Raw genomic sequence first — 23,167 nt, 5'->3', positions numbered from 1 at the left:
AATTTACCCGTTTTCCTCATAGCTGTGTTTTTCCTGATGTGCTTGTTTGAAACTGATCAAACAACAACAACAATTCCTTAAATGACCCATCTTCTACACTTCCTACAGCCTGGTGCCCAGGAAGTTTTGCCTTTCAGCCCATAGGCTCCCTTACCTCAGCACCAACTCTGGCTTCAGTACCTTTCCACTCGACAAGTCACGTTAACAGGTGCAGCCCTGTGCAGCTTCAGGGCCTGAAGGCAGTCTAGGATGGAAAGGGATGGATCTACCCACTGCAAGAGGTGTCAGAGTGAGAAAGGAGCAGGCACAGGCTGTTGTCAGGCAAGGCAGCATGCTAAGTATTAGTTGTTCCAATTCACAGTCCTTGTTTCTTCCATGGAGAAGGCAGACTGCTACTTCTGTCATGCCAGGATGTGTGACCATGCCCCACAGAATGAATCCAAAAGATACGCAAAGTTGAAAATATATTAAAAAAAATCTGTCAGGTAAAAAAAGTCGTTCAACTGTATACAGCACCACCATGCCCTGGGCACGGCAAATGCAACTAAGCACACTGGCTCCAGCTGATAGAACTAAACCTCTGAAATGGTGTAGGAACTTGTTGCATGCTGAAAAATGATATCTGATAAATACAGGCTCATCTCTCAGCTGAAACAATAAGCCAACCCCCTTTGTTGTGCTTGGTAAGTGCCCTCCAATTTTTTCCTGTCATCCAAATGGACATTGTGTTTCCTGTTCATGCTGATAGTCCCTGACAGAATTTCCCAAACACAGTAACTCTGAGGGATGCTTCCTATCACAAATAATTCACTCCTTTGCAAGTTTACCCACATGATAGAGCCAAGCCTTGAATGCAGCTGATAGTCCTACTGAAGTTAATATTTTTCCAAAAGCTCTACTTTTTTAACCATGATAAAAACATTACACAGTTTTCCTTGCAATGACTGGTGTCATGTGCCTTGCAAGAGCTGTTGCTGTAGGTATGGTACTAGTAGGTGCTGGGAGAGGGAGTGTAAGAAGTCCTTGTGATAAAAAAACCATGTAGGGTAGTATGAAAATGTTGTTCTCCGGAACACTTTTTTATGGATAGAGGATGCCTGAATATTAACAGAGAAAGAAACCCAACCTTCTACCAGACCACATGCAAAACTTGAAAACTTAAATGATTCAGTCTGTTTTAAAGACTGAATGCTTCAAGCTTCAAATGGCTATTAACAAATCTGGGTTTTATCTTCTGTGGTCTTGGTGCTACAGGTAATGTGGAATTTATGAAAACCATAAAGTTCTGGCAATAATAATATCACATTATGTCTACATGTAGAGAGAAAAGTCTGCTTCTCCAAATAGCTTTTTTGTAATAATTTTCTTCGTTTAATGCTTTGCTCACATTCTTTTTTCTCTCCTTATAGGGATTTTCCTTCAGGTGGCATCTAATATCATCTGGAGCAATGGGAAGGAAAATTACACTCGATTTGAGCTTAATGTTTTAACATATTGAAATTGTACCATTTTAGGCCTGGAACATACTTAACAGTCTAACCCAAAAAACCACCATCTGCCCCCCCAAATTGTTCATTATGTTAGGATGAGCTCCTGTTAGCGCTAATATAAATAATTTCTTTCCTTTTCAGAAAGCCCATGTGTACTGTAAGGAACACAAACACTCTATATTTCAGTCTACAGCTACAGTAAAAAAAAAAGTCTTTCAAATGTAATGATTTTATCTTTAAACATTGGCAACAACAACGCAAATAGATTTAAACATTTTAACAGATACCTAGGAACTAAACTTGTTCATAGGAAAGTTGGATTTTTTCAGTCTCCTGGGAAAGTTGTAACTTGCCACATAAGTGAGGAAAGAATTCATATGTCATGAGAGAAGAAGCAGATGCCTTAGCAGTTCATTCTAGGACATGCATTTGGGAAAATATGCAATGATGGATTTTTCATAGAATTGTAGCAGGATGATTTTACAGAAATAACACCTTTGAATATCCACATTCAAACTTAACCTTTTCCTTATAAGTTTGAATACATGTCTGTTCATAAAACTTTAGCCTTTAATTGAAAATCTTATTACACAAATCAAATCAGAGAGGGTCCTTACTACAGTGGTGGATTTTAAGAACTTCATTCTCAGCCTTTCCATGAATAGATTGTGATTTCTAGAAACATGCACTTTATATCTAGTAGCTGGTTTAAGAGTTTAAATAAACCCAATGTCAATTCTGAAATGATAACCATAAGTACTCCCTGCTCATCACTTTTTTATGAGTGGAGCACAGGTCATACCCTGATATCACACCCCAATTTTATAATCTGTAACCATATGATTCTGTTTGTAAATTATTCACTGAAATTTGTAACTAGTCACTACTATTGTCCTCACTAACAAACACGTTTTCAAAAATTAACTGAAGTATACTCTTATAGAACCTTACTGGTGCTATTGCATAGAATACCTCATTGTTGGTCTGGGGTTTTTCTAATAAATATCAGTTAAGCATTTGAAAATAAACTAAACCCAGAAAAAATAATGTCAGCTAGTCTGAGTAAATCAACAGATATGTGCATGCCTAAAATAAACTTTTTATCCAACACTAAGAATACTAGGTGACCCCAATTTAGCTTTGCAAAATGCTATATTCATTCCTAGAACTCTGTTTTCCAGAAAAAATCATGATGATTCTGTTTCCTTCCTGGAGAGGAAACCAAGATGAATTAAGTCCTTTTGTGTTAGAATGTTGGATTTTTCCTGGTTTTTATTGCTATTGAAGAGCAAAGCTGTCTTCTATTGAGAACACAACAACACAATGTGGGAATAGGTAAGTCTAACAAAACACATGAAGTAACCAGTCCAGATGCTGTTTAATTGTATGAACCGAATTAAGAGATACGTAGAACCTAAGCAGGAAAATGACAGAAATCAGGTTACTGAAAAAGTCAAATCATAGATGGGATTCTCACTGGATAATATTTATGGACTGCTTCTGACAGACTATATTACATTTACAGAGCAGAACCAAGAGTGGCATGGCTTTTCTCTTTGCCAATTTTCTGTTTCTTGTACTTTTAGTCTTTTACCAAGTGAAGTAGGATCTTCTGTGTTTTGGAAATTGTTGAATCATCCAGGAAAATTGTATCATGGGCCACCCCTGAATTCTTAGTGAGACAAGGAACACAAAATCTGAATTTCTTGCTCCTATAAGCTGCAGTTTGACAAGAGTTGAGTGTCTCTACCTTAGACCCAAGGTTACTAATTGGTGTTCTGCAAATTCAATTAATTAATTCTGTGTGATAAAATAACTGCATTTTTTTTCCTATTGGTTTTCTTCGTAAGTTTTATAGCTGAATGAGGTACACTTTGATCCAAGTTTTTATTTTATGTTACAATATAGATAATATGTGACGGCTGGTGAGGCTGAAGAATGCCTTAAAGTGAAGCAGATGTCTAAGAAAACATAAAGCACCAGTGTGAATAGTATTTCTTTTGGTATTTCAAGTTAGTGAAATAGAAAAAACAGCATAGAATTTGGCTTTAAAAATATTTTTTCTTTGATAAACTTAACATCTTTGTATGAAACTTGTCAATGGGCAATAGAAAACCAGTAAACCAGGAAACAAGCAGAAGAATCCTGGTCCTTTGCTCAGGACTTGCTCTGGAAACAGGACCAAGATGTCTCGTTCAGAAGACAGGAGATACACAGTGAAAAGTGCCAGTTCCCAACTCCTATCTGTGCTTGAGTGAAGTGTCCTGTTACCCTCTAATGTTTTTCGCTTAAAAATTGTATTTTATACTGTGCTGTAGGTTATTGTTGACACGGAAGTTTAGTATTTGGTTAAATGGAAATATATTTAGACAGGTAGATTAATAATAATAATAACAATAATAATAATAATAATATGAATTAACATACTTTTATGCGGTTTTTTTCTGGAAATGGAACTCAAATGTCTCATTTTAAATGCCTCAACCTCTTTATGGAGAAGGTTTATATATACAGGAATAAGATTATTTAGACGTTTTTGAGATGTTAGAACTTTGCAGAATTGCAAATAAGAGAAAAAATTTTTTTAAATTTGCATAATGGCAAAAACTGGTTCTAGTTAATGCCACACTGAGCTGCCTTCTGGGCAGGATACAGGTTGTTCAACATACTCACACATGGCTTGAAAAGAGGGTGGAAGTAAAGTGATGAAATTTGTCTGTATATTAAAGAGGTTATTAAATATAAGGACCAATTACAAAGTGCATTAGAAAGACTAAGAGGTTAAGGATGTGATTCAGGTCCATATGATTGCTTCGAAACGTTTACGTCTACATGGAAACAGGTTGGCTGAGTTCCTGTCAGTGGAAAGTTGTTCAGCGCAGACAGTGGGACTTAGAGAGCTTCAACTCACTACTGGCAACACAATAAATCAGTATCATTAGAAGCAAAGAAAGTATTGCACAGTCAGGGAAACTTCACATTGAGAGACTAGCCAGCAGCTTGAGAATAAGAAAGTGCCTATGAATAATAGAAGTAAAGATGAAAAGTTCCTTTAAGTAATTTCTTGGACAATGTTTCTCGACTCCATGCTACCTTGTTTCAGACAATTCAAATTGAATTAGTTGAAGGTGTAATGCCACCAAGCCTCTCCTGCTGGTGGCTGCCAGAGCCAGTGGCACCCCGACAACACACAGACAACACTGTCCTCACCTGTGTCTGCCACCTGGCACTGCCAAGTGACAGGATGCATCCATAGCTGTAACCAGCATTATAGAGGTGTGGGATGCACTGAGCCAGCCAGACACATGAGTGGACTGTAAACTTCACTACTGAGACACAAAGCATCTGTAGGCTGAGGCTGAGCTGGAGTTTGTATTTTGAGGAACCGAATCTACTCTTTCAAACCTCAACATGGCCCAGTAACAAAGAATAAAAGTTCAGCAGCAGTGTTCTGTGTAATGTCACATCGATACCAATGCCACCAAGATGAAGTCACTAGTTCAATTCAAAAAGCAGAAAGTATTAGCATGGAAAGGCCAAGGAACTGCACTAAGAATAGACTTATTTATTTAATCCAAGGCAATTATAAATAACTGCCACTTTTCAGAGATATTGTGTTATGTGTCATGAAAACTAATCTTAAAAGAGCAATTTAATAATCCTTCGGTCAGGACAAAAAATATTGGAAGGACTGGTATGTGTCTGAACCAAAAAAGGCCTTGACCTTTACTAGCTGAATGGCTGCTTATTAATCTGAAAACAACCACTGATTATCTCTACTGATCATTAAAAAATTTTTCACTCATGTCAAATAAGCCCCAAAATGCCAAAGGTTAGCTTTGGCATTCGGTATGGACACGAGATAACCCTTAAACATACATATGCTTCTTCTATACTCTTCAAGTATAATTATCTAAGCGTGTTAGCTAAAGTTGTCTGGCAGTATTTTTTTTATTATAGATGTTTTGAGCATGGAAAAATCTCGTCTGTAGGCTTTGAACAGCAGGTTGGGGAGTTGGAAGCTGATAAAAGAAGGAAGCTTCTTATTCTTACAGAAAATCTGCAGCTAAAGCCTAACAAAAGACCACAAATATTGTATCCATGTAGATGGATTCTAGAGAAAGATGTATGTATTTTACAGACATGAAAGTATGTGAAGAGACTGACAGGAGGACATAAAAGATTCAACAAATACAGTTCTGTATATAAAAGAAATATCTGGTCCTACTGTCATGGACTCTTCAGTGTGAAATGACAGATAAAAAAAATTACTGTCATTTGCTGCACTGAAGTTAAGAGACTCATGATTTTTCCACCACACGTATGAATAGCTTCTTTCAAACCCATCATCTTTCTTTTTCCACTTCTGAAATACTCTGCAGAAGCTTTCCCAATCAAGCATTTTGTTGAGAAGATGAAGAAATGAGAAGTATGAAAAAGCATTTGTCAGGAGGAGGAAAATCATGGTGGATGGCAATATTCCAAACCTTTTACAATAAGCATTTCCCATATCTAAATTTATTTCTGTGAATTTTCTAATTAAATTGTTGCCTAAGAAACAAAACATGAGTGTTTCTATACTGCATCTTTTACAAAGCAGCTTTGTATGAATTAATTTGCCTTGTATAACTTAGATTGTTAGCCAGGCTATCAATGATCCTATCATAGAAAGTTGTTGCATCAAACTGATAAATGAAAGATCTTTCTGTACCGAACATTGATGTTAATAACTCTCCCATGGGCAAGACAACTGTGTTCACATCAAGCAATTTCCCAAAGGTTTGAAAACCAGAAGACTTCCCAAATTAATCACAAACTTTATCCAACTGATTTTGCTTGACAGGGTGTAGTCATTAACTCTAAATTATCTATTTTAAATATCACTAAGCCATTAATTGTCATAAAATCTCTCACCTCGACCAATTTCAAAGTTGTCTTAAGTTTTTACAGTACACAAGCAATTAAAAATTGTTATAAATACTCAGTCTGAAGGTTTTAACCAATATCTAGAAATACTTAAAATCTTTAAACACAGGCATTATAGACAAAAATATTCTAGAAAAAAAACTTCCCAAGTGATGGCAAAAGTCAAGACACATATTCAGGTGATTGAAATTCTGACATAAGTGCTGTGGCTCTAGGGAGGCCCTTGGTTGCATCCTATTGTGGCCCTACAAAATGCTCTTGGAGACCCAGATGGAGAAGTGGCTGTATGTGCCAACAACACCAAGCCTTCATCACATGCGGGTGCACCGTGCAGGTGGGGACATTATTGCTATGCAAATAACACCAATAATAAAAAAACTACTGACAAAAAAGGACACTAGAATATAAAGATTCTACAGAGTTTCTGCATCCTCTCTCCCTATACAAATAACATATTCAATTACACATACACAACTACATCTTACCTTATTGCCTTGAATGCCTTTTGGGCCTTGCTGACCTGGATCTCCCCTGATACCCTACAAAAAAGTAAAAGCAAAGAATGAGCTGTCTTTGAAGACACATATAAATTTGGGGTTTTACTTCCCCTGAATGGGGTGCAGTATAATACAGCACAATTCTAAGCTCTAAAGGACAAGAGTTTTCTGCATCATACCTTGTGAATATTGTTAATATTCAAAAACCAGTGCTGACAGAAAGGGTATCTTAATACTCCATGTGAATTGCAGGACAAAATTATTTGGCAGACTCTGCTGTCCTGGTGCCACATATACCATGGCTGTTCTTCACAGAATTGACAGGTTGTATGTAGAAGAAACTTACAGAACATGTCTTTCCTTTTTATTTGGTAGCTTTTAGTTCCCTTACCTGAGGTCCCCGAGGTCCCATAGGGCCCACAGAGCCTTGCAGACCCTGAGGAAAAATTGGATTCAATTATCAGATTAAAAGGAAATTGCAATCTACTTTCAAGTGTCAAGAACTTGAAATGTATATGTAATGGCTCAAATCTCTGTTCAAGCATTTTAGGGACTTTATTCTCTCACCAGAGCACTGCTGCTCTCATACTGTATTCAGTAATTGCCTGTTACATTTCACCCTCATTATTTGGTTAAAATACTTTTCATCTACAACAAGCATAGTGAATGGCTACTTAATATCTTAGCTATTTGATTAAAAAATTTTTATTTGCTACAAGTTTTTGAATTTAGTTCCTAGAAACATATTAGATACAGAATTCTTAATAAAAATGCTGCAGTGTATATACCAGAATAACTTCAGGTAACTTTGCCTCACTAACTCTAACTGCTGTTCAGTAGCCTGGCAGAATCACACTAATAGTTCACAAAACCCATCAAAAATGCATCCAAAAATTTAAAATGCCATGCTATTTAATTCCATTAGCTGTGATTTCTCCATTTAATGAGTTCTTACCAGTCACCACTACTGCAGATTATTCAAAAATCATTCTGCCTCATTGTTTTTTGTTTAGTCACCATAATGCATACTCCACAGAATTTCACTACTTGAGTAAATATTCAGTTATAATTTATTTCTAAAGCAAAAATAGTTTTGAACAAATTTACTGTTTTTTTATTTCTCTTACTTCTCTTTTAATTAGTAACATCTCTACAGGCAGAGGCACTAGCAGACTGCTGCATTTTTCAAGTTATGTGTCACATTTTGAACTCCTAATAGCCTTGACAAATTTAGCAATGATACCTATGCAGAAACTCCATCGACTGCCCTCCCTAGAGATTGAGAGTCAGAAATTTTAAAAGATTCTCTACTCCCTGGTGCTTGCTCCCAGGCCAAGCATCAGCCACCAGAGAGAGAGATAATCCCACTCAGTTCCAGCACATTTCCAGCCCAATTACACAAGGAATGAAGGCTACAAACAGTGGCTGATGCAATGATGGCTACTTTTGGTAGCACACAAACATGTCACTTGAGTCAGTTCTGATTTCAAAGCCAAACAGAAACTGTCTGAATTTCAAGCCTGAACAGCATTTGAAAAAGCTCTGATATACAGCACCAAAACTACTGGATTCAGTCTGATCAGTGAGATGAAAAATTGGTTGTGGAAAAATGCAACATTTTCAAATCAGACTCCCAATTATGCTTCAATATCCATCACTCCAGTTAAAGACTGATCTCAGAACATTGAATTTGCTTCGCATACATTTGGCTATATGTGTTCTGTGTCTGATTTTGTCTAGCCTAGAATGCTTTCTTTAAAAATAAAGTCATAACTTTGTTCTATCTTCGGGATTTGTGAATGTGAAAGTGGGAATTCTGGAACTGACTGATCCCCTGCAGAAGACAAAGTTTTTTCATCACTGTCCTCAACAGAAATGAAGCAAGCAGATTTCTGGCAGCCCTGGCATATGTTTTCTATATCCAGATTCCTTGGCTGCTTTGATTATGTTCTTCGCCAGCTTCTGAACAGCTTCCTTTTAGCTTAGTAGACATTTCAGATAACATCATGCTATTTCTCACTTATTGCCTGGACAAAGAAGGTATGATCTTTCTTTATTCCTCTGAGAGATGCAGCTCTCTCCTTTTTCATTGATATTTCAGATTTTTCTGATTCACTTGCTGCCATTTTGAACCACAGTATCCCAAAAGATATTCTCAGCCTTTAGGTTTTCGTTATAGTATAATGCCCTTTCTTCTTTGCTATAAGTGTTTCTGGAATTAATATTTATTAATTCCTACCTGAAATTAATCATCAAATAGCAGCTTCCAGGAAAACAAAAACTTTTCAAGGTGGTCTTTGATAAAGGTAAGCATAATATGGATGGCAAAACTGAAGAAATGTGCTTTAATAGAATGATAAGTGCAATGTAGTTGGTAGTTCTTAACAATTCTAACTATAAATCAGTGGTTTGCATTACTCATACAAACCTGCTCGTATGAATCAAGATACATGATTATCTCACTTAGCAGTAAATTATCCTTCCATCTCTCAGAATGCAAATAAACCAGATAAAAATCTGTATTCACTTGCAACATTACTGCACTCCAGGTTAAAAAGAAAGGAGGACAGGATAGAAGTGTGAATGCACAGAGGGGCTCGTAGACCTGACAGTTGGTCACGTTGGGTAAGAACCTGCTTTTATTGCAATATAACTTTATACACTCAAATTGAAGTCAAACTTTTACGGAAATAAATTGGGTGGTCTCTGTAAAATGCTCAGTCCAGTGTAAGCAAGGCTTGGCATTGGTCAGGGCAGCTTTTGTTTTAGGCAAGGATCTGCATTTCTTATGCAAAATGGAAAAAAAACCCAATGCGGTGAACTGTGGGTTCAGTTTCTATAAATCATACTTCTACTATGAATGTATCTCTACCACCAGGGAATTATAAGGTGTTCCAAATCTAAAATAATCTTTTCAAGCTGTTTTTATGAATATGTTACATTGTTTTCTAGTATCTTCATCAAGATAAAACAGTTCAAATAAAAATTATACTTACTATTTCTCCTTTTGTTCCTGGGGGTCCACATTCTCCCCTTTCACCCTTCATAAGAAATCAAAGGGTTCACAGCTAAACAAGATGATTTGATTATACCTCATGCATTAAAGACTCTGCAAGCAGTAGCATAAGAAGTTTAGTAGACTCTGAGGACCTGGAAGTGGTATCATTGTACATGGTCTGTAGAAGATATGATCTGCTCTGCTCAAGATAGATTATTTCTGAAAATGCCTGCAAAACATCCAACTTACATCAGAGAATAATATATTTAATATCTACTAAGTTTTGCTGCATTTTTCCACCTCGCTGCACCACCTCCAGAGATCCTTTCCATGCTCTGATTTCATTACTGTGATGTCTGAGATTTTTCTGAATAACAACTGTGAGACGGTACATATGAAATGAAGAAAGAATTCAGTGTTTCACTGATGATTTAACATATCGATAGACACATGAAAAGTAGACCTATGAGTCCACTGTTCCCATTTTCATGAAATGTTACCACAAAACTGACTGAAGCATTTTACTGACAAATACAAAGATTCATAGAGGCACTGCTTTTATTAACAATGCAGAGAGATAAGTGTCCAAAACAAGAAAAGTCAAAATGGGATTATCTCTGTTTCATTTCTGACTATGATGGTCCACTTTGTAATTTCATCTCTAGAATCCTGCAAGTTACGGAAATGTATACTTTTTTATCTTCTTGGAGAGACTATGTTGAAAATTTTCTTGATCAAGCATTAGCCCTTCCAAGTTATAAATAGCTTAAAACTAAACTTCCTTGTGGAAAGTTTTTTGAAAGCTAATCATTGCCACATTGTGTTTGTAGTAAACATTTTCACTTTCTTTTCACTTAACGTCTTATTCAACCCCCAATTTTTTTTTCCTTCCAGAAACTGCATTTCTGGATGTTGCCACTCTTTTTTTTATATTTAGATTACATTCTGTGGTTGGTTTATTTAATTTTTTTTTTCCAGCAATCCAGTCTGTAAGCATTTACATAAATTATGAATTTACTTCTAGGGATTGCATTAGGAGCTTTCACGACAAAAAGACAAGACGAGCTCTTTTTTCCATTCTTTCATGTACACGGTCAGCAAGTGACAATTTATTTTCAGACTACTTCTATTCTACAGCAAACTTACCTTTTCTCCCTTGTAGCCAGGAGCTCCCTATTTAAAAATTGAAAAAAAGGAAAAAATCATAGAAGAGAAAGCAAAGGCTTAACATACTGCTAATTTAAGTAGAAAAAGCCCCACTTCCCCAGTAAAGAATTATGTTTCAGAAGTTTAACAATTCACAACAATAAAATATCTCTCTGAAATTGCTAAACATATAATTATCTGCAAATCTAGATGTCTATTTTTTACTCATATATTAGCTGTAAATATGCCACTCAGTTTGCCAGCCTCCTAGTAGATACATGCTGTCATTTAAATGGGACTTTTAAACTGAGTTACTCTTCTACAGGGAGTAGTGTTAATCTTTCTCCAGTGAATCAACAAGAATTCTGAGAATTATCAGTTTTTAGAAGCCTCTGAAGGACTATCTAGTGTTTTTAGTAATGACATTTTCAGTTCTGCCTTTGGGATAAATCTAATGCAAGTCAATTCAAAACCACACAGCTTTGAAAGTTCCTTCTTCCAGTAGCATCTCATCTGTATAGTTAAGCACATGGTTAGACTGTTTCTCTTAGTATATATGCTTCTGTAAACCAGGCCTTAGTGTAGGTGCTTTAAATAATTGAATAAAGTAGACATATAAAAAATGAAAATAACATTTTTAGTTCAGAAAATGTGAAAAGACAAAGTATGAGTTAGCACTGTAGTAGTCACATACCTCTTCACCTTTTTCTCCAGGATCACCTTTTTGAGCATCACCCTATTGAAAGCAAAGGAATACAACTGAAATATGTATTGCCCTTTCATTTATCTGTATTGCACTAAAACCAAGAACACTGTTAATACTGTTACTATTTACTAATATTCACTCTTCCTCCTTCCACAATTAAGGACACACATTTCCTGAACATTAACATAGAAAACTCAACTATTGTCACTGGACAACTGAAATCTTAGTCAATAGAGTGAAGCACTCTGCTCAAGGGATCTGTGTACTGTAAGAAAGCTCTGTGGAACTTAAAGAGCCTTCAGCTATACTCAGACACCTCTGCTGCCAGAGGAGAACTGGAATGATAGGCAGTGTTAACTTAATAGCAGTTTAGTTTTAAATTTTTCTCTCACACTTCTAAAGCAGCTCACTATAAACTAGCAAACCTCAATATTTAGAACTTATTTTAACATACTTTTCCTTTGCTATATTCATACCTATGGTTTGAATAACAGGATAGAAATTTGCTTTATTTCTTCTAAATTCACATTACCTTGTTTCCTTTTGGTCCTGGGTCACCTTTCTCCCCTTTGCCACCAGCACTGCCCTGAAACAAAGCAAGAAAATGTTACTACCATTGTGAGGATAAAATTCACCTGCTTGTCTAAGACCATATCTTAGTGCAAAATCATTCTGGAATAAGCTTTGGTAGAAACCCCTACTGATTCAAGTATGGTACACGTGACACAACATTCATTTAGCTAAACCCACTCTGGTATTATCAGGTATCTACAATTTTTTTTTAAACAATATTCAACGATAAATAGATTTTCTACAGAGCATCTGAAAAACCTAATCAGGAAGGCATTAAAGAAAGCAAACACAGTTCTTCCTTCCCATTTCTCAATTAACCTCCACTATCTCATCTTCTCTGCTTAGAAAAAACAGTACAGAACAGTTAAGGGTCAATACTCAGCAGCCCTAAGGAAAAAATTACTGCACCATTATTACTCTTTGGAGGATCATCACGGTGAGGACTAGAAAGTTTGGTGTACACACATCTGTATATGTAGTTACAACATAATTTTGGATAAAATAACTTAAAAAATCTTGGATCTAAAATTTTAAATTGCAAACAGAGGTTCAGATGCACGTTATCCAGATGCACATTATCCACAAGGATTGAATGATAGGCCCTGGTGTCATAATCTAACTGTATGGTTGATTGGTTAGAGTCTAGGGAGAAAGATAAAAACCTCTGAATGCACCTTGCTTGTCTCTGGGGGAGATATTAAAGTCAGAAAAATTATCAGAGATCACCCACCATCTGAACTCACACTTTTCTGTTCCTTACCAGAGCCAAGAAACATGTCCTGAAGTGTCACAAGAGAAAAGAGAGTGTTGGAGGCAGAGTTTTAGATTTTTCCTCATACAGCCCACTACCTTCAAACTTTTGAACCTTTACTCCTCACAAAAATAGAAGTTGCTGCTGGATGAAAACCTTTGTCTACTGGACCTTTCCTTCCCCACTGCAAGATTCAAGAATAACTTTTTCATTTGGGCTCCAAAATCATGTACTTATTTATCCACAGTGTTTTATTACCCAATAATAGAAATACATTTTCAAGATACTATCTGATTATGGATAGATTTTTTTTCTGAGCTCTTTTAACAGTGGCCTTTCACTACCAACTTCATGTGCTACAATAAATCAATCTTTTTGCAGTATGCGCACAGCTAATGTCTTGGTTTTTACATAGTTTACATAGTAACCAACTGAAGTACTGTGCAGCATTGATTTTGATTAAAATTCAAATTCTTGAGCCTATTCAAATGAATGAATACTTACAGAATCACCTTTGTCTCCTTTTACTCCCTTTTCACACTCGCAGATTTTCTGCACACACTACAAGGTTAATAGAAAGATAAAGCAGTATGTTTTTCAAATATATTATTTCAAAATTTTAAAGTGAAAGTTTTGGTTTTGCCTAGCCAGAGACTAAAGAACATAAAAGTGGAATAATAGGAAATAAAAGATGTTCTAATACATTTATTTCTCATATAATCAACATTAAACTTCCATATAGAGCAACAAAAATCTGTTACTTGCTTTGTTTATAACAAAAATAAATCTCTCACTGTAGTGACTGTAGTTACTGTAATAATTACAAATGTTTAAGATAACATATACACAGTACACAGCACTGTGAAACCTTATATAAATTTTGAATCATTTTGACATTGTTATTGTTTTCTAACGAGACCACAAATTAACTTGCGTATCTTGCATTAAACATATTCCACTGCTGTAGGAAGAGTTCTTATGTCTTACTGTTGGTACTACTCACTAATGAGCTAACATCATAGATTTCTCAGGAAAAGGGACAGAAGAAATGGAGGAAAGTTAAAATAAAAGCAACCATGGTCAGAAAATTTACCCAGAGATGGAAGGCTGATTAATCCTCAAGTATTGTTGCATTATAGAAGAAGCAGACTTTGGGAAGTCTAGTGTCAATAACAGTAATCAAACACAAAGCTCAAAAACCCTACCTGCTTCTGTAGCAAGGCTTCCTGAAAATAAAATAAAACAAAAATATTACTTTCATATAGATATGATTTAATTTAACAGAGTACTAATTTTTCCCCTCTAGTTTACAGAATTTCCAAAGTGAATGGTAGAGATACCTTCATCCCTCATTCCTTCCTCAAAGGGGTAAGAACCAGTCTGTGCAACTATTCATAGAGAAAAGAGTTCTGGGTAGAAAGAGAGGGTTATTCCATGTGACCCAATGATCAGAAAACACATGAGAAGTAATGGGATAGCTAAACAGACAGTATCAAGGTGCAGTGCTAACAACAGGGACCATGAAAAGACTTCCTAATCTAAGGCCTTCCCATGGAAAGCCCTACAAACAGAATATGTAGGGGAAGGACTCAGTGACTATGCATGAGATCAAGCTACCTTCTAAAGTGTTTTCATTTGCTCAGAGACACACTCTGTGTGCTGGGAAACATGATCAGCGCAGCTGAGCTGTTATTGTCCAAGCACGCAATTCCTTGGAGGGGGGCTGGGAAAAGGAAGCTCCAGCTGCCCTGACTCCTGCTGTAGCAGAGAAGGCACCACAAAACCCTCTGCACTGTCTTCAGGGCTTACCTAACCAAAGTCAAATGAAATCTGCCATGGGTAGACACGTGACAAGAATAACATCAGCATAACTTACCAGTTCCAATGCTACATCAGCTACCAGGTTCTCATCATCCAGGGATAGCACACGTTTAGAGGATGAATCACCAGATACCATGCGCAATTTTCCTTCTTGGACTGTTTTCTTAGAAAGGCCAATGGTAAAAAAATGTATTCCAAGACTTCTGGCTGTTGTGGCTATACCCTGTACATTAGGGCTGTTTGGATGATCCACACCATCAGTCATCAAAAAAGCCACTTTTACACTTCTCTTACGACTTTCAGTTTTAAACAGTTGAGTGGCATTTGAAACTGCATAATAGGAGTAAGTGCCATGGCCAATAAGGCCCAGAGAATTGATTTTCTGCTTAAAATTCTGGACATTTTTCCAGGCTGTAAAGGGATGATCAATGCTGACTGTGCTGCTGAACTGCATACCTGCTAGTTTAACATTATACATGTGGGACTTAACTGGCTTCATCTCGAAAATGCTGTCAGTTATGTTTCCAACAAAATTCTTCTGTAAATCAAACAACTGATTTTTGGCACTTTCTGAACTGTCCAAGATAAAGACTATATCAATGAGACACATATCACCTGTAATGGAACAAGAAAGTTAAATCTATGAATGATGGGAACACCTGCACAACAGATTTCAGATAATTCTCTGCAAAAATTATTTTCCCAAAGATTTCTCTGTCTTCCCAGTAAAAATTCTAAGGATAAATTTCACTGTAAAATCCCAGAAATTCTAATGCAAACTGTCAAGTTAGCGTCTTCATGGGATTGTTTTAGTATTTTAGTTGATATTGTATACAAAATTTTCCACATGCAATTTAAAACAAAAAGTCAGGTTTCTTATAATTTCTGTTAAGAGATATGCATGTCCATGAAAATCACTGATTAAACTGGAATCCATGCCCAAGTAGTCACAAAGTATTTTCCAGCCCTGATAATCAAAAGAAACATTTTACATATTCACATGAAAGTTATCAATTACTAAATAATTATGCTAAAATGCATGGATACCTGCAACACGGTCAACCAGAAACTTTAAGAAAATGGTTTTACCTTCATCTTTTGGCATGGGAGAGTAAATGTTCTTTCCTTTCTTTCTGTTTTGCCCGTGTACTACCTGGTTTGTTATCACAGCCAGAAGTATAAAGCAAAGGAAAAGACATTTTTTCCTCATAGTGACTTTCCTCCCAGTTAGACAACTTTTCCTTCCTGTTAAAAGTAAAAAGTAAAAAGTATGTGAATACTTCATTAATAGAAGCAAATAAATAAATACAGATACTTTAAATACATCTTTGTGGGAAGCATGTGCTGGAGAACATATACAGAAAACAATTCTATAAGTCATTGTGTAGCTAATTTAAGCACAGTAACCAGCACTACCTCAACTCTAGCTCACATGTATAGTAGAACCTGTTTCATTACAGAAGAAATATGGGTATAACCCAGGATTGCCTTTTCGTTCTTAACAAAAAGTCATTTGAATAGCTAACAAAAAAAGGTTAAATGAATTGTTACTCTATTTATTAGGAATAAACAAAGATCTGGGTATTTTGGGATACAGATATATTACCTAGGTCTGGAGCATCTGTATGAAGAACTTATTCCTCTAAGAAACAGTGGCTAAGTAATGAAATTCAGTATGTTAATATATTATTAACATTACATGGCTATTACAGAATATGTGCAATATTTTTCATAAAGACAGTATTCTACTATAGGAGAAAGTTTCACGAAGGATGTCTGGACTTCAGGCGGCTCTCTTGAAAGCTGTTTATTGCATAGGTGAAGTTACAGCATTTCAGGGAGTGGGTATCCAGAACCAGCCCTACAGCTGCCAGCTCCAGCTGTAGGCATACCTGAAGCCCCTTTCTGTTCAAGTTACAAAGCATTTTATACTTTTCTTTGCAGAGTATCTTAACACATAACAACCAATAAACACCATACACAATACCTTTACATTTGCCTATAGCCTATCATAACTACTACCGTCACCACATTATAGTCATTATTATCCAATCACAAGTGTAAGTAAGTTACAATTTAAGCTTACAGTGGAAAATTCTCAGACCTCTCTTTTTCTTCCTACATCGACATTTCTTGTTTGCCTGCCATATCTCTCTTTTTGGTAAAGACATGTTCTCTATTTACTTATGCTCTTCTTGAGCATAAGTAATATTATTTACTTGGTGAAAAACATGTCTTTGTTTGTAGTCACATACCTTTGTCCTACTCCTAAAAATCTCCTTCCAACTCATCTCCAACCTTTTCCTTCTCAGTTATTCAGTGGTCAGTGTTTCAGCAAAACATCTTTTACTCTATATCAAAACTTGCTTCCATTTCTACCTCATCCTCAGTTTCTACATTCAGAGATCTTTCTGCCAAGCCTACATGTCTGTGAAACTTTCTTACCAAACTTTCATCCTCCCCAACATTCTACTCTAATGAGAATATACTGATAAAACGAAAATTAGAACATTTAAATCAGCGATTCAACATATTTCTAGAGTACACTGAAATATATTAAAACTGATTTACAAAAAAAAGCCTGTATTTTATAAAAATTCATTTTAAATATCAATAACAACAAAGACAATATGTTAAATGTAAAAATCCTTCCTAAATCCTCTTTTCAAGTCCATCAAGCAGTCACATATACAGAAACCGTAAGTCCAGTCCTCTAAAAACAAAAAGGAAATAACAAAGCCTCTTACCTTTGAAGGCATTCAGAAAGCAAATTGTGGATTGAAGAAGTTTTCAGCGTAGAAAATATGTCCTGTAGGTCATACTGGAAAATATGTTTTGTTTACCAAAATAAACCAATCTACAAATAAATAGCCTATCCACTTGTAAATGGCTCTATCTTGCATGTAGATGTTTTATCTTTTATTGCTGCTGTTTAGTTGGCCAAAGTTTAAATGAAGATCATCGGGCACTTGGCCAGGGCTGAGCAAGAGACCAAGACATTTTATTAGAAGGGACAGTGTTAGTCTGGGACCACAAGTGTTTTTCCATCTTAAGTAATTGTACTTTTACATTAAAAAAAACCCAACACTTCTAGGCAACCTACATCTTTACCCTTCACTCTGCCAGTCACATGTCTTCACCTTGTCTGTGTTAATGTTGCAGCACTGGCTAGATCAGAGATACGAGAGCAGTACATCACTTGCAGGCTAGAACTGAAGTCTGACCTGATGGTTTTGACAGTCTGCCGGACTCAAAGGTGGTAACTGCATTAGCAATTACAATAATAAAAGACAACTTAAAAAAAAAAAAATTCTTCTTGAGCTGGTTTCCTCAGAAATTCTTTCTGCTTTTTAAATCCTCTGAGGGATCAGACACAGATAGGATATCTGAAAGGTGATGGGTCATTTAGGTAGCTTTCAGAATGTTGCACAGAAATTATATTTGCTCTATGTACTGGCATGCTTCAGAGTAAAGTTGTGTTATCACAGTGTTAAGTTAAAAAATGGGGTGAGAGAAAGTACGCAATGATGAGTCTCAAGGAATCATAACATGCCCTGAGGGAGTTAAGTACAAATGCCCAGCAGAAGGTTAGCAGACACCCCCTAGACAGGCACTGCCTACCAGGCAAGAAATCCCTCAGCACCTTGGTCACAGGGCAGAACCATAGAACATCCTGAGCTGTTAGGGACCCATAAGAATCATCTAGTCCAACTCCTAGCCCTGCATATGCCAAAATGAAAAATCACACCATGTGTCTGAAGGAGTTGTCCAAATGCTTCTTGAACTCTTACAGGTTTAGTGTGTGACCACTTTCCTGGGGAGCCTGTTCCAGTGCCTGTTCCTGGCTGCCAGGACACACTGTCAACTCATGTTCACCTTGCCATCAACCAGGACCTCTAGAGCCCTTTCCAGCCTCTCATTCATCAGTCTGTCCATACATACAAGGTTGTCCTGTCCCAGGTGCTGAATCTGGGACTTACCGATGTTAAACTTTATACAATTGGTGACTGCCCAGCCATCTAATTTGTCAAGGTATCTCTGCAGGGCCTCTCTGATGGAGTCAACAGCACCTCCCAATTTAGTATAATAAGCAAATTTACTTAGTATACCTTATAGACCTGTGTCCCAGTCGTTTATGAAGATGTTGAAGAGCACAGGGCCGAGGATGGAGCCCTGTGGAACCCCACTAGTGACAGGTTGCCAGTCTGATGTCACCCCATTCACTGTAAACCTGTGCCCAACTCCTGAGCCACTTGCTCACCCATCATGTGATGTGTTTATCCAGCTGTGTGATGGACATTTTGTTCAGAAGGATGTTGTGAGAGACAGTATAAAAAACTTCACTGAAATCCAAGAAAGATTATATCAACTGGCTTCCTTTGATCAACTAGGTGGGTTACCTTGTCATAAAAGGAAATTAACTTTGACAAGCAGGACTTTTCCCTCATTAAGCCATGCTAGCTGTGACCGATGATGACTGTATTGTCCTTCAGGAGTTTTTCACTACCTCCCAGAACAATCCTATGCATAATTTTACCAGGCACTGATGTGAGACTGACACACCTGTAGTTACCAGGGTCATCCGTCTTGCTCTTCTTGAAATTTCCCAGCTTCCAGACAGCTGAAACCTCTCCAGATTCCAAAGACCATTAAAAAACCATTGAGTGAGGTTTCACAGTGACATCATCCCTTTGAGTACCCTAGGATGAATCCCACCAGGCCCACAGACTCAGCAAAATCCAGCTGGAGCAGAAAATCCCATGCTAGTTCAGGGTTGGCTGGGATATGTTGAGTAGGAGCTTGTAAGTAAGCCAAGTACATTAAGCTTTTAAGTGAGCAGAGGACATTTCCTGCTGATTTCGTTAAAATGTTGGTGAAAGGGAAAGAATAGGGAGGAAAAAAATAAGGCACCACTGACCAATGAACATAAAGAAAGTATCTGTCTTCATTAAGGTCAGTAGAAACATCCTTCATGTAGCCTGGGTGCAAGGTCTCATGTATTGATAGACTACAAACACTTTCTTAAGCACTCACTTTCTGCTTCTCCAAGGGTGTATACCTTTATAAAGAGACATTCAGCTAGAAATCCACCTTTGCAAACGCCATTATTTATTCATGTGTGCTGTGAGCCATGAGCATGACGGCATATGTAACTTTAACCAAATTAAAGGGTGAGACAACTCATACTAAGGAACTCAAAGAGACCTTAGCTCTTAGTAAAGACGGAGATAACACTAATCTGTTTGTGTTGCTGTTTTTGGCTGGGGTAGAGTTGATTTTGCCCACAGTAGCTGGTATGGGGCTGTTTTGGATTCATGCTGGAAAAAGTGTTGATAATTCAGAGATATTTCAGCTGTTGCTGAGTAGTCCTTACACAGGGTCAAGGCCTTTTCTGCTCCTCATCTCACCCCAGCAGGGAGTGGGCTGCAGATGCACAAGGAGTTGGTAGGGGACGCAGCCAGGACAGCTGACCCCAGCTGACCCAAGGGATATCTCAGACCATATGCCGTCATGATCAGGATATAAAGCTGAAGGATGCTTGTTTGGGGGGCCACTACTCAGAGACAGGGTGGGGATGTGCCAGCTGGTGGTGAGCAATTGTTTTCATTCACATCATTTGTCTTTCTTGGGTTTTATTTCTCTTTGCTATTTTCCTTTTCATTACAATATTATTACTGTTATTAGTTAAAAAAATTAATTGGTTAATTGGTTGAAAAAAAATATTAAACTGTTCTTCTCTCAACCCATGTGTTTTATTATTTTTACCCTTCCAATTCCATTCCTCCCATCCTGATGAGGGTGGAGAATAAGTAAGAGGCTGCGCAGTGCTTAGTTGCTGGCCGGGGTTAAGCCATGACAGGTTGCATGTGAGAGCTGTACCTTTGCCCTACAACTGTACGAAGTACCATTCCTACAGAGAATTGTCAGTCTGTTCACACTCTGTTAACATGAAGTGTACTGAAGGAATATGCTGCTAACAGAAAAAATCCTACCCACCAACACTGCTCACCCTCTTCACCCAGTTCAAGTGAGGAAGGATCTGCTGGCCCAGCAGTTGCACCCTCATTCTAAAGGGCCTCCTTCCTATAAACCTCTACATCGTCTCCTGTCAAATACATGTCATCTTTATTGAGGCTAACTGCCCTCATTAAGTAAATATTGCCTTCATTACACACATGGAAAACAAAGAGTTTCAATGGAATACAATATTTTACACTAAATATCTGTTAATACATTAACATTTACATTAAATATCTGTATAAATGATAAATATTGTCAGCACCCAGTGTCTGTTGTATTTGAGACATTGGTGATAATTAAACACTTAATTAGCAACAAATTAGTCACAAGATCACTTGTACTGTTTACCTACTTATTCTCACCCTTATGCATGCTTAGACCAAGACTGCAAACAGCCAATCGGATCAACAGCTATGGAAAAAAAATGCTTTTTCCAGCAGTTGGCAAGGTTTATCTGCACTATGTGCCAAAACAGAACTGAATGAATGGATTTCCAGATGTGTTCAAAGATTTCTCACTTTTTTTTGGGACCTGCAAACATGACTCTCATCTGGCAGAGATCAGAAAATGTTAACACTTAGAATTTTTAGACATAACAATGTGACTAGTCAAATATACATGTACCATGGTAGTTCTGATGCACATGATGTATTTGGACAATAATAGGGTCAAATTTAGTTGTATTTCTCTGGCTAGAACATCCATAAATTTGTTACATGTTGGTCTGTAACTCGTCTCTGGGAACAGCCTAAGCTCTTCTTCACTTCTTACTGTGTTTTGGAAGTCCAGTAAGAATCTTGACAGTTCCACAACAGAATTGTTGATTTACAATTCAGAGCTTTTTTTTTTTTCACTAGTCTTGTTAGTATATATTTTCGTGGCTTTGTATTCACTTAGAAATCAAATCTGATGGAAGTAATGACTCCAGATTTACAGTGTTGTTTTTAACAGTAATACTTCTTGCAAAACTTTTTAGTACAGAAGTGTTCCAATGGCTACCCAGAACCACATGCTCTGAACTAGATGCTCAGCACATTCAGCTTCCAGGACTACTGAATCTGTCTAAATGCACCCATTACATGACCATACTAAAGCTCTAGTCTGCAACACAAAGTTTTATCTGTACAACTCATTTTATGTTGCTAGTGACATTTCAAGTTAAAAAGCCTTTAGTTCCTGCATACGTGCTAAGTCATCTCTTCTACTGGAAAAAATAGTGTATAACTTTTGTTCCTGGTACATACCTTCCCTCCTTGAATACTTCCTGCTATTCTCATTACTGAAACTCAAAAATGGTAAAGAAGAAATGAAAAGAGAGAGTTGACAAAGATAAGAGAGAGCTTCTATATGAAGACAAAGTAAATTATGATTCTGTTGCTTGAAAAGCCACAGCTAAATGAGAATGTGATACAGATGTATACAAGTAGTACAAGTAGTAAAAAACGTGACTATTCTAGAGCACATGAATGTAAAATGTCAGAGGACTTACACTATGGGTCAGGTTGTTCGATGATACTGAATCACTCCAAACTGAGCCTAGAGACACTCCCGAGATAGAGTCAGAGAAGCGGGCATTTGCTTTATTCAGCGCTGGGTGCTTGGGGGATCGCTCCTCCTAGCATGCATGCCAAGCACACAGTAACTTACAATATATGGTTGCATTTCATGCATATTCATTACATTTCTTAGAAAAGGGGTGGTTATGCAAGTAATTTCTTAGAACTCACTATTATCATTAGCATACATGACGCGCAGACTCAGTGCACTCTGGTGGTCGCACCAAGGAAGGCTCGAAGTCTTCCTCTGTGGTCGTTCTGGTGAAGGCCAGCAATCTTCCTTACAATGCACTTTTCACCCCTTGCTGCAGAGCATGTACAGTTATGGTTTTGCTGCCTCTGCAGTTTCTTGGCAAGCTCCAGCTGCTTTTTGTCTCTTCGACTATCTTTCTACTGTACAACATTCTGCTTCCTAAGTTTGTGGTTAGTGCCTGCTAACCTCTAACATTTGCTACTATATCTCTAATGTCTGCACAAGTACAATGATTTTAACCCTTTCAATATCAATGAAAACTCACTGCCTTAAATTTATATTTTTTCCCCTGGTGCACTCTTCACTCCATAAGAAGGTGAATAATTACTATAAAGAATACTAGATTTTTTTTCTCTGGCTAGGAGACACTAATAGGTGAAATTTGAAATAAATATTTTAAACAGCTTTTAAAAATCACTGCTCCTAGTA

The 23,167-nt window shown here is 37.1% G+C and overlaps 1 protein-coding gene across 2 annotated transcripts in view; it reads right to left on the bottom strand.

Annotated features, from left to right (window-relative positions):
- Positions 1 to 22,750, bottom strand: part of COL28A1 (collagen type XXVIII alpha 1 chain) — a 67,541-nt gene extending 44,791 nt beyond the window's left edge. The window contains exons 1-13 of one of the 2 annotated variants that reach the window (XM_032111378.1): positions 22,657 to 22,750; positions 22,419 to 22,544; positions 17,656 to 17,729; positions 15,998 to 16,153; positions 14,964 to 15,523; positions 14,293 to 14,313; positions 13,592 to 13,648; positions 12,296 to 12,349; positions 11,752 to 11,793; positions 11,058 to 11,084; positions 9,910 to 9,954; positions 7,305 to 7,349; positions 6,902 to 6,955 (exon numbers count right to left, since the gene is read on the bottom strand). In XM_032111378.1, coding sequence (XP_031967269.1) covers positions 6,902 to 6,955; positions 7,305 to 7,349; positions 9,910 to 9,954; positions 11,058 to 11,084; positions 11,752 to 11,793; positions 12,296 to 12,349; positions 13,592 to 13,648; positions 14,293 to 14,313; positions 14,964 to 15,523; positions 15,998 to 16,118 — 1,026 coding nt within the window. In that variant the 5' untranslated portion in view covers positions 16,119 to 16,153; positions 17,656 to 17,729; positions 22,419 to 22,544; positions 22,657 to 22,750. The remainder of the gene's footprint in view (positions 1 to 6,901; positions 6,956 to 7,304; positions 7,350 to 9,909; positions 9,955 to 11,057; positions 11,085 to 11,751; positions 11,794 to 12,295; positions 12,350 to 13,591; positions 13,649 to 14,292; positions 14,314 to 14,963; positions 15,524 to 15,997; positions 16,154 to 17,655; positions 17,730 to 22,418; positions 22,545 to 22,656) is intronic. The other variant, XM_032111374.1, reaches the window with a different exon arrangement.
- Positions 22,751 to 23,167: the final 417 nt, after the last annotated feature.

Source organism: Corvus moneduloides, chromosome 1 (assembly GCF_009650955.1).
Source record: "Corvus moneduloides isolate bCorMon1 chromosome 1, bCorMon1.pri, whole genome shotgun sequence".
NCBI classification, from domain to species: Eukaryota; Metazoa; Chordata; class Aves; order Passeriformes; family Corvidae; genus Corvus; species Corvus moneduloides.
Note: the sequence above shows the minus strand (reverse complement) of the source record. Positions and strands in the feature narration are given on the sequence as shown.